Below are 12491 nucleotides of genomic sequence, written 5' to 3'. Positions count from 1 at the left end.
TCCTTAGCTGCTCCGAGCTATGCATGTTTATATTAGAGGGATCTTGAGGTGTTGCAGTCTATCAGGGTGATGGAGGATAATACATTTCTTTCTGAAATGCAACACACTGCGAGCACGCACAGGCACAGCGAAGTGAGGATGGGTCTTGCTAAGCCATTACAATAGAAATGTTTTCAGTTGTGTGACCCCAAATGACCAACAGTCTGATCTAGCCACTGATCTCACCCACTGCCCTGAGCAACTGCAAGCAGAAGCCCTGGAGGCATGTCTCCCTGTGCCTGCACAAGCCTTGCCCAGTGCCAGCTACAGCCACCAGATTTTACCCTACAGAGAGGAGCAATGTCTCTAAAGATGTTGAGCTACAAATGCAGATCCACACGAAAAGCCTGGTTTACGCATTGCCCATCAGGATGAACGCTGGCTGCTTGTGTCTTGGGTCACGACAAGCAGCTCTGTCACCTACTCCTTTTGCTTGCTGGCAGGTGGCTGTTTCTGACAACGGAGAGCCAGCCCTGAAGTCCACCAGCAGAGTCGTGATACAAGTCCTGGATGCCAACGACAGTCCTCCCACTTTTCCCCACAAGCTCTTCATGGTGCAGCTCCCCGAGAGAGAGGCCTCGGAGACGCCGCTACCAGTCTACAGGCTGATCGCTTCGGACCGTGACCAGGGCCAGAACAGCCAGATCACCTACACCATCGAGGAGGAGGAGGAAGGGATATTCACCATCAACCCCACAACTGGCATGGTGTTCTCCAGGAAGGCTTTTCCTGCCTCCGAATACAACATACTCACGGTGAGAGGAGAGGGAAACTGAGACAGCCGACGGGAAGGGATGAGTGGAGAGGGAAAGAGAGGAAAGGCTGCAGAAACAGAAAAGATAAAAGAAGGAAAGAGATGGAGGGAATGCAGCAGTGGGAGGAGAGCTTGAATGAGACACACTTAGGTTACAGGGGAGAAACTGGGAGGGAATGATGGGAAATGCAGAAGGTAAGAAGCTATTAAAAATGGAGGATAAATTTAAAATTAACTGTCCAACCCACTCTCAGAGACAAACACAGTGATCCACTATCCCATATGGGTGTGGACCTGAACCTGAACATTCTTTGGGTTTCAGCAGTGCCTCCACTTGGCAGTCTGATCAGACCATGGGGCTTGGATACAGATTTAAAGCTCTCCCACACTATGTGTGTCCTTGCAACAAGGCTTGTGATCCAGGTCTCTGCTGTGGATTGAGCTAGGCAGATTTGCTTGATGGTCAAGAGGAATTTGGGTTGCACAGCTCTACCTTGTAAGCAGCTTGAGCACGGACCACTCGGTCAAGATTTGTTTTGTGGGATTTTGGGTGCACTCGGACCTGAAACTCCTGTTGGGTGGGAGAAGCAGCTTCCCATGGGGCTCCCATGGGCTAAACCAGCCTTCTCCCTGACTGCACATGCATTTCCCGGCAGGTCAAGGCAACAGACGGCGGCAGCCCACCACTTTCCTCTCATGTGCGGCTTCACATCAGCTGGGTCACCCGGCCTGGCCCTTCCTCGGAGCCACTAGCTTTCGATGAACCCCATTTTAACTTTGCCGTGATGGAAACAGATCCTGTAAACCATATGGTGGGAGTGATCAGCATCGAAATGGGCCCCAGCCAAGTGTGGTTTAATATCACAGGTGAGACACAGACATTAAACCAGGGCAGCGATGTCTGGGAGCACTTGCCCCAGCTCCCTTGGCTTTCAGTACTTGCATGCCTGAGCTAATGAAGTTGTTTGCTTTAGGTGTAGGTGAGCTACAGACACCAAAAGGCTTAAACAGCAATAGGCAAAGCTGCCAGTCCAAGGGCTCCGGTGCCAAGTGCAATTATCAAACACACTTTTTTAATGACATTCTGGGACTTGCCAGTGTTTGAGGTGTTCTCCGATGTCGCGTGAAAGGCAGGGCATGCCAACACCAGCTCCTCTTGGGAATCGAGTTGCACTGTTGGTTGTGGTAAAAAAGCCTGCGAGGATCCAGGTGTCAGGCTGGGTCTTGCAGACAACCCCCGTCTGTCCCTCTCTGCTGAGCCCATCGTCCCGGCAGGGAGCCGAGAGGGAAAGATTCCTCAAAGCGCTGGTCTGACCTAACTGGTGGGGCTCTCCCTTCCACCTCGACGCATCCCGGGGATGACTTAGACATGAAACATGAAGAAGCTCTAGGGCCTCCTCTAAGACACATGATGGCAGGGCAGAGGGGATGTGGGCTGTCACCCCAGGGGACTTGTCAGGCAGCGCGTGTGCAGAACTGGTCCTACAAAGAAGGGCCAATTGTGCTCATGTAATTTGGTGTTTTGAAGTGGTGCTCCCATCTGCCTTGCACAGCCTTTCCCTGACACGCCTGCAGGGCTTGCCCTCGTCAGACAAAGCCTTAATTGGGAGAGTGAATAGTTTTTCCTGTTACTATGTTAGGGCAGGGATAATGGTGTATAAATACAATTAAGCAACAAGAGATATAACGCTACAAGGAGCAGACAATATCAGTGCAAGGCTTTTCTGTCGTTAGTAGTGCCTGCTTGGCTTTGCAGAATTAACGGTATATTCCTCCGAATCATTTCCCTGCTGAGAGCTTCCCTGTGTGCTTGACCTCATCTTTACCAGTTTCTAGAGCACCAAATGCTACTCAGGACTCTCTTGGTTTCTCTACTGGTGGAAGAGGACAGGATTTCATGTTCACTGCTACGGAAACAAAGCATCACAGTAGCTGGCAACCAAGCAGGTGATGCAGAGATCCAGGAGCCTTCAGCACCTCATTCAAAAACTCACCTTTCCCAGTTCACAAAGGCTCCATCACTGGGGTTCATGGTGTCTGCAAAACCTCTGACAAAGCAGCATCTTTCTTCATCTCTTTCCTTTCCTGGGCTTCCTCTTTCCCTTTGGTACTGTGCAAAGGGAGCTCGTCTCTCTTTTCTCAGGCAAAAGCATCCATGGGTCTCTCTTTTCCTCTGTCTCTGCTTCTTTCTCCGTCCCAGCAGGAAAGTGGTGTCCAGATGGCTGTCATTTCTGCCACAAGGGATGATGTGTAATTTAACCACCAGCCAAGATTTTCCCAGCTGGTAAGAGAATAAAGCAGAATCCATAGCATCCAGTAGCTGGGAAGGGAGAAGTTGAGAACTGGGACAAATTGCAGAAAACTGCTTCTGCCTGTCCATATCTCAGAACAACATAGCAGCATTTCACATGCTTTAGAGAACTAACAGGCCACCAGCAAGTGAGGCATGAGAAAGGAGCTGCTACGCCAGGGCTGAACATCAACAGCATGAGGGACAGCCTTCTGCTGCTGAGCTGCTCAGGCCTGCGGTTCCCTGCACTATGCAGCCATCTGGGTTGGAGGCAACAGGCTCTGCTCACCCTGGAAGCACCGTCTGCCTCCCCAACTGTTCAAGTATTGGGCTTCTTCAGGTAGCTCACAGGCTCCCAACCGTGGCAATGAAGACCATCGCTGATATACCCACAGCGTGACCTTGAATTGGAAGCCAGCAGGAACATGGTTCGGCCCTGCAGGTCCCTGATCCATGCTAAGCCTATGACGCTGCATAGCTGGAGACCTTGTGCAAATAAATCAGTGCTCAAATGTGACTGCATATGTGCATCCTTTCCCCTTTCCCCTTCTCCCCTTCATTTTCTCTAATTCCCCTCATCTTCCCTCTCACACTCCTTTGCCACCATCTGTGACTACCTTTTTGTCCAGCTTCTCCATGTCCTCCCTGTCTCCTGTCTCCATCTATCACATTTTGTATTTAGTTTCCAGATTCAGAGGAAACCTCACCTGTGGCACTGTCCCCAACCTAGCTGTGATCAAAGAGGTACAGCTAGAGTGAATGCCTACAATCCCCATTCGAGGTATATTGCCTGGCATGCCACGTATCTGTGGCTGGGCACGAGCTCCTTGTGCAGTTTGTGTATGCTGTCTGGACAGCAGATCCTTTGGATCTTCAGGCAGCTCCTAGAATTCCTTCCCATGCAGAGGCTGCTGGCACCTGCAGCTTGCTCCAGACAAAAATCTAACTGTAACTGCCCCCTCATTTCCTTTTCTCATCTCTCCCTTACTCCAGGCGGCGATGATGACATGGATTTTGACATTGAAAAGAGTACAGGCAGCATGGTCATAGCAAGAGCCCTTGATGCAAGGAAGAAGTCAAGCTATAACCTGACAGTAGAAGTCACTGATGGGTCCACTACCATCAAAACCCAGGTAATGCTGTTTTCTTTAGTAGACACCCCATCTAGAGTGAGTGTATGCCAAAGAGAATCTTTCTTCTGACTCCACTGAACTCTGGATCAGGTGCCAGGCACAAGAATCTCCTTACACTGTGATCTTACATTACACAGTGACCCAAGTCTCTCCTAAGTACCAAGCTAAGATTTTTTTTTTTATGTTGTTAGAAACACAAATGGTCTAGGAAAGCCCAGACCTCTCCTGTTGATCACAGCCAGCACACAAGGACACATCTACACCACCAGCCAAGGTGGGGTGGCAGTTCACACTCTCAGACCCCAGCTTGCTCTCAGCTGCTCAGGCTGAGCTACAACATGGCTGGGACAACGAGCTAAGACATAAGGGACATGCATATGCCGTTAGATCAGGCTTGGGTCCATGGTACCATGTCAAGGTGTTCCTGGGACTTGCTAGCCTATGTAAAGCCACCACAGATGCATCTGCAAGAGGTGAGGTCAGGCCCTGCCCTGTGCTGCTCCAAGGGTGTGGAGCATTGATAATGTATCAGCACTGAGGTCCAGGGGACTGAGTGGGGCAGCTGCCGAGATGCTGTGTCCTCTGAGTTGCCACATGAAAAGCAAGCGCTGGTGAAAGGAGGCACTTTGCTCTCAGGCATGTCCCTGAGCCCCAGTTAAAATGGCTGATGAGATTTGCCCATCCTTACCTACCCTCAGGAGGGGCATTCAGGGCTTGGTCTTTAACCAACTGTTTTCTCCGCACATAAGAAGCAGCCAAAAATCCAGCCCTCACTGCACAGGAAGACCTAGAATGTGAGTCACCCGTCAGTGACGCTTATCGTGGGAAATTCACTGCGGAGGTTTGCGGGGGATGATGGCTGAGGAACACTACCATTCCTGTGAAACAAAATGCTAATAGACGGCTATCTCAACTATCTTCAAGTATTGTTCCAAATAAACAAACAAAGCCCCACCTTGCCTGGTGTGCATTCTCTGCCACCTTGCATCTCATCCCTACATTTATTTTGGCACTCAAGTCTGCTAGCAGATGTCAAAAAAACCTGCTTGTGCAAAACCCCCGTGGCATGTTCAGGTTTGCTAAAGGAAGCAAATCATTACACTTGGTTGGGACTTCCTAAGATGCAGTCAACACATCAGTAGGGGGGTCAGGATGGTCAGGGTAGGAGTCCAAACAGAAGAAACTAGGTGACTTTGCAGGCAGGGTTCAGGCAGGCCATTCACAGGGGTTTGCCTTTAAATGCAGAGGAGATTTGTCTAAAAAGCGTAGACCACAAGCTTTGCTTCTGCATACCTTCTCCATACATGTGTTGGTCTTGAGATAGGCCAGCCCCTCCCTTCCTTTACCAAACATCCTCTCTCTGTCAGCTTTCTGGTGTGTAATTAATGAGTGCTGGTATGGAGGCACCAGCCAGCGAAGCTGGCACCACAGCTGAGCAACTGCTGCTTTTCACAGCAGGCTCTGACGGTTTCCCATGTGCCAAGTGCAGGCACATTCGGTCTGAATGGCTTGCCAGATTGGAGAGATTAAAAAAAAATGAGAGGAAGCAAACTGAAAATCACTAAGGGAAGGCACAGCAGGAGTTCCTCAAGGAGAAGGACAAAAGGGCTGCCAGTCACCATGAATGGCAAAGCCCCAAGAGTTGAAGAGCTGTGCGGGTTACAGGCTAAGAGCATTGATACACCCAAGAGGGGTTCATAGCTGAGATTTTACATGGCTGCATAAGGCAGGTTGCTCCCACATCTCTGCTGCACTCACTGTGCTGTCTCCCCCACAGGCTTTTATCCATGTGATTGATATCAACCAGCACCGTCCCCAGTTCCTGGAGAGCCATTATGAGGTGAGGATTCCTGAAGATACCCCCTCGGGGAGGGAAATCCTTCAAGTCAGCGCAACAGACAAGGACAAAGGCAAGGGGCTCATCTACACCATCCATGGCAGTGTGGACCCCAAAAGCACAAGACTTTTCCAGTTGGATCCAAGCAGTGGGGTCCTCACAACAGCTGAAGGCTTCAGCTCCCAGCCCATGCCACAACACACCCTAACAGTAATGGTGAGTCCTAGCCAAACCCTGCTGAGTCCATCAGCTTCTCTGGGATATATGGGTCACTGGAGAAATTCAGACTGGTTCTAGTCTTTGAGGGAGGGTTTGTCTAGAACAACAGGGAAGAAGAAAGCAGGGTGTTAACCTTTCCTATATAACCATCCTGGATAAATCTAGGTAACACCCTACTTTCTTCTAACCATGTGCTGAGCCCGTCACCTGCTCATTTCATTGGAGGGCCACTGGATTCTTATACAAGAAAGCACAGTTATTAATTATTAATGTTTAGTTTCAAGTCCAAGGCTGAGCTTTGGTGCTGAAACTTACAGGCTCATTCCCACCCAAGGGGTTGGTACCACTGAAACAGACTCTGTAAGAGTCCTGGTGAGCTACTGGAAGCCTGGTGCAGGAAAAGCTGCCTACTCCCTGATGTGACCATACTTGCTCTTCCTCTGTCATTCAGGTACGGGACCAGGAGGTCCCCATCAAGAGAAACTTTGTTCGGGTCATCATTCATGTGGAGAACTGCAACCTTCACCCTCCACAGTTCAGCAGCATCCATTATGAAGCAGAAGTGCTGGACTCAGCAGCAGTGAGCACAGAAGTTATGCAAGTCAGAGCCCTTGATCAGGACCAAGGAGCCAATGCTGAAATCCACTATTCCCTTCAGGCAGGTGAGAGCCATGCAACAAGGTGGTTTTGGCTATGAACATGCCTGTATTTCCACTCTCTAGCTGGTGGCCAAACAGTTGACCAGCTTTCTCTAGCTGTTGCAAAGAACAGTAAAGGCTGCACATTGCTAAAATCCAGAGAAAATCTAGAGCAAGCAGGTAATTTCGATATTATGAAAATTTCCATACTATTGAAAAGGCATCCTTCCTGAGGAAGACAGTTCAATGTCAGTTCTAAGAAAAAATGTGATTGGACAAGTTAGATCAACTTAAAATCTGCTCTTCCCGTCTATGGGAACTGCGTGAGGAATCCCTGTCCAGTTGTTAGGCAAAAGTACTCCCATTCCCACAGCAGTCATCATCACTTCCACCAGTTCCACCAAGAAATACATCTTTGAGGAAAGGTGAACACACTCTCAGCTTTGGTTGACAGTCTTTTTGGATCATACAACCTCAGTGGTCAAATATTTTATAATTCACTTTAAAGGGTAAAACAAATATTTATGGCTGTGCCACATCACCTATTAAGCTGGTAAATTCTTTGCAGGAGTCAAGCCATCCTTTGCTCCATCTTTCTGACTGCAATTTAGATCAAGGACTGAGGAATTTAATTGCTCCTGAAGTATTGGTAATTATAAGCATGACAGGGCTTGAAGCAACTAGTACAGTCTGTGCTACCATGTTCTGCACACGAGGCAAAAGCTTCAAGCAGATGCTCTGCCACCACTAAATATGCTCAAATTAGAAGGGTATTTATCTCTAATTTAAATTTTGATTGATTTAAAAGTTAGCTTGTAGATTTCAATGGGTTCATTGTTCTCAGAATGAAAATTGTTTAGAAATTAATGAAGATTGTTGTCTCCCAGTGAAAGAAACAGATGTTAGTTAGGTCTGAAATCAGGGGCATCTATGGAAAAGAGGATAAGAAAACCAAAACCAATAGGGTGTCTGCATTCTTCACTTTGTAATTTTTCTTCTTGCAGGTAATGGGGAAGGTTTCTTCAGCATCGACCCATATTCTGGAATTATTACAGTTGCCCAGAAGCTGGACCCATCCAGACAGGAGCGATTTACTCTTATTGTAAAGGTAGAAGATCAGGGGTTCCCCCAGCTTAAAGATTCCGCTACAGTACACGTCCGCATTAGACCCTCTGATCGAACGCCTCCAAAATTTCCAGAGGCTGAATACATCACGGAAATCAGTGAATCCACTGCTGTTGGCTCTCCTCTGATCCAGGTTTCAGCCACAAGTGTGTCTCCAGTCAGCTATGAAATAAAAGATGGAAATGGAGATGGTGTGTTCTCCATGAACTATCAATCAGGCCTTATTTCCACTCAGAAGAGCTTAGATTTTGAGCAGGTATCTTTTTACCAGTTGAAAGTTCGTGGCACCAACATGGCTGGAGTATTTATGGACACAATGGTACTAATCTATGTCATAGATGAGAATGACAATGTGCCCATCTTTGTTAAACCTTCCTTCGTTGGCTGGATCATGGAGAATGCTCCATCACAAAGCATGGTTCTGGATGAAAGCAATGCTCCCCTCGTGACCCATGCAACAGATGCTGATCAAGACTCCAATGGTCTGCTGGTCTATGAGATTTTGGAACCGGAGGCACTGAAATATTTTACAGTAGATCCCAGCACAGGGACGCTTACCAGTCGTGCCGATATAGACTATGAGCTCACCCCAGTTTTCCACTTCAGTGTACATGCGCGTGACAGTGGAAGTCCCAGCTTATTTGCATCCAAGCCAGCCAAGGTCACAATCCATGTTAAAGACGTGAATGATTCACCTCCAGTCTTTTTCAAAGACACTTACGAACTTTCTGTCTTGCTGCCTGCCCACCCAGGGATGGAGCTTGTGTCAGTGCAGGCAAAAGATGCGGATTCGGAGGTGACCTACAGCATTGTGGAAGGGAACCTTGATAATGCTTTCTGTATTCATCCACTCACAGGTCTCATCTCCATTCTTAATGCTACTGGCCTGGGAAGATATCGTGAACTCACGGTCAGAGCTGGTGATGGCTTATATAAGAGTACTGCTCTGGTTAAGCTAAATTTAACTCAAGCACAAGGAACTGGCTTAAAATTTGATCAAGACGTGTATACAGCAACTGTGGTGGAGAACTCTACAGATGAGAAGACTCTCATTGTTCTTGGTGTCAAAGGATATCAGCTAAATGAACCACTTTTCTATTCACTTTTGAATGGAAAGGAAAGATTCAAAATGATCCAGGCATCTGGAGTACTCCAGACCAAGGGTGTGAAATTCGACCGTGAAACACAAGACATGCATGAGGTAGCTGTGGAAGTGAAGGACAATAGGAAACCACCAAGAGTGTCTCAAGCCACAGTGAAGGTTTATGTAGAGGATGTCAATGACAATCCACCGCAGTTTGAGAACGTGCCATATTACACCTCGGTGCAGGACGGCACAGAGCCAGGTGACGTACTTTTCCAGGTGTCAGCAACAGACAAAGACATAGGGGATAACGGAGCCATTACGTACTCATTTGCAGAGGACTACAAATATTTTTGGATTGACCCCTACCTAGGAGACATCTCACTTAAGAAGCCTCTCGATCACCAAGCTTTAAATAAATACAACCTCCGAGTCATTGCTAAGGACAAAGGCGAGCCTCCCCTCCGTGCTGAAGAGGAGGTTGTGATCAGTGTGAGGAACAAATCCAACCCTCTGTTCCAAAGTTTGTATTACCGAGTGAAGGTGCCAGAAAACATCCCCCTGTACACATCTATCCTCCACATACAGGCACGCAGCCCTGAAGGCTTGCGCCTCATCTACAACATTGTGGAAGAAGACTCCCTGAAGCTGTTCAGCACCGACTTCAAAACTGGTGTCCTTACTGTCACAGGCCAGCTGGACTATGAGGTAGAGACAAAACACGCGTTTACTGTTAGAGCCACAGACACAGCACTAGGATCCTTTTCAGAAGCCAGAGTAGAGGTGGAGGTAGAGGACATTAACGACAATCCCCCCATATTTTCTCAGATGATCTATATGGCATCTGTCTCGGAGAGTTTGCCAGCACAGACCCCCGTTGTCCAGCTCTCTGCTTCTGATAAGGATTCAGGCAGAAACAAAGTGGTCTCCTATCAGATCTTGGATGATGGTTCAGATGCTACCAAGTTCTTTAATATTGATGCCAGCACAGGGCAAATAACAACGGCTCAAGCACTTGATTATGAAAAAAATCAACAGTTTCGCATGAAAGTAAGAGCTGCAGATCATGGGATGCCTCCGCTTAGCAGCGATGCCCTGGTAATTGTGGATGTGACAGACATCAATGACAATCCCCCTGAGTTCAGCCAGCTTCAGTATGAAGCCAAGATAAGCGAAATGGCTACGTGTGGGCACATTGTGATAAAAGTCCAAGCCCTGGACCCCGATAGCGGAGACACCACCCGACTGGAATATGTAATACTCTCAGGCAATGACAACAGGCATTTCGCTATCAACAGCACTTCTGGAATAATATCCATGTTCAACCGCTGCCAAAAGGACTTGGAGTCATCTTACAATCTCAGAGTTTCTGCTTCAGACGGAGTTTTCAAGAGCACTGTGCCTGTGTATATCAATACCACCAATGCCAACAAATACAGCCCCTCTTTTCGGCAGAACATGTACGAGGCAGAGCTGGCAGAAAATGCTGAGATAGGTACCAAAGTGATTGAGCTGCTGGCTATTGACCCAGACAGTGGCCCATATGGCACCATAGACTATACCATCATAAATAAACTCGCCCATGAGAAGTTCTCCATAGACAATAAAGGCCGTATTGCCACACTGCAAAAACTGGACAGGGAAAATTCAACAGAGAGAGTCATTGCCATTAAAGTCATGGCCAAGGACGGGGGCGGGAAGGTTGCGTTCTGCACTGTCAAAATAATTCTTACAGATGAGAACGACAACCCACCTCAGTTCAAAGCCTCTGAATACACACTATCCATCCAGTCCAATGTAAGCAAAGGCTCCCCTGTCATCCAGGTACTGGCTTATGATGCTGATGAAGGTGCAAATGCAGATGTGATTTACTCCGTTGACTCTGTGGAAGATGTGGCAGAAGATCTTGTTGAGATCAATGCTGCCACTGGGGTTGTTAAGGTCAAAGAGAGCCTTGTTGGTTTAGAAAACAGAGCCTTTAACTTCAAGGTGAAAGCTGAAGATGGCAGACCCCCTCACTGGAACTCCCTTGTCCCAGTGAATCTTCAGATTGTTCCAAGGGAGGTGACATTGCCAAGATTTTCTGAGCCCCTTTATACATTCTCTGCATCTGAGGATCTTCCAGAGGGATCAGAAATAGGGTCGGTCAAAGCTTTTGCAGAGGATCCCATCATATACAGCCTGGTGAAGGGAACCACTACAGAAAGTAACAAGGACGAAGTGTTCACACTGGATGAACAAACAGGGGCTTTGAAAATCAAAAAGGCTGTGGATCATGAGACCACCAAGTGGTACCAGATAGATGTTATGGCTCACTGCTCACATCAGGAGACTGAGCTGGTCTCCCTGGTCTCTGTGAACATCCAAGTGCAGGACGTAAATGACAACAGACCTGTTTTTGAGGCAGATCCCTACAAAGCTTTTGTCATGGAGAACATGCCATCAGGAACCACAGTCATTCAAGTGACAGCAAACGACCAGGACACAGGAAGTGATGGGCAGGTGACCTACAGTCTGGAAGCAGAATCTGGCAACCTCCGAGGACTCTTCACCATTGATGGTGAGAGTGGGTGGATCACCACATTAAAAGAGCTGGACTGCGAATCTCAGGAGATCTATCGGTTTTATGTGGTGGCCACTGACCATGGCAGGAAAGTCCAGCTCTCTTCCCAAACCCTGGTGGAGGTCACTGTCTCTGATGAAAATGATAATGCTCCACAGTTCACCTCAGATTTCTATAAAGGATCGGTAATTGAGAACGCAGAGCCAGGGCAGGTTGTTGTCACACTGAGTACCATCGATGCAGACATCTCTGAGCAGAACCGGCGAGTCACATGCTACATAACTGGTGAGTTTCTCCTGACTTTAAATCTTCAGTGGGCAAGAACAGACTGTCGTCTCAAAGTGAGGATTTGATACCTTGTCCTATAGAATACTAATACAGAAATAGCGTTATACTGGCGGTCCTATCAGAGGCAGGAGATGAATCCTGAGCTCCGTCATGAGCTGGATTCTTCAGTTAAATAAGGCTGGGGTATCCAAAACTCTTTAGTAACTAACTGCAGTGGGTGGAATTGTGATTATAACAATTATCTCACCACTGATTCGTCCAATTTATTTGGAAATAAATATTATTTGGAAATAATATTTTATATATATATAAGTAATTATACAGTACTGTAGATATATTTATTTACACTTTCTTAATAGAGAAATAATTCGGACAGTGTAATTATAATATCTGCTGGAAGGACAGAAATAGAGGTACAGCAGGAAGGAAGGTTTTTCTCACGTAGATACTGTGATCTGTATTTAAGGTCCTTGACCCAGTTTTTCTTCCTGCAAACAGTGCATTCAGTTTATACATCACGC

At 47.4% G+C, this 12491-nt stretch overlaps 1 protein-coding gene across 1 annotated transcript in view; it reads left to right on the top strand.

Annotated features, from left to right (window-relative positions):
* Positions 1–12491, top strand: part of FAT2 (FAT atypical cadherin 2) — a 58337-nt gene that overhangs the window by 23788 nt on the left and 22058 nt on the right. Inside the window, exons 5-10 of the mRNA XM_054842247.1 lie at positions 483–794; positions 1450–1660; positions 4077–4234; positions 5994–6269; positions 6724–6934; positions 7915–11967. Of these exons, the coding sequence (XP_054698222.1) occupies positions 483–794; positions 1450–1660; positions 4077–4234; positions 5994–6269; positions 6724–6934; positions 7915–11967 (5221 nt within the window). The remainder of the gene's footprint in view (positions 1–482; positions 795–1449; positions 1661–4076; positions 4235–5993; positions 6270–6723; positions 6935–7914; positions 11968–12491) is intronic.

Source organism: Grus americana, chromosome 14, assembly GCF_028858705.1.
Source record: "Grus americana isolate bGruAme1 chromosome 14, bGruAme1.mat, whole genome shotgun sequence".
NCBI lineage: Eukaryota > Metazoa > Chordata > Aves > Gruiformes > Gruidae > Grus > Grus americana.
Note: the sequence above shows the minus strand (reverse complement) of the source record. Positions and strands in the feature narration are given on the sequence as shown.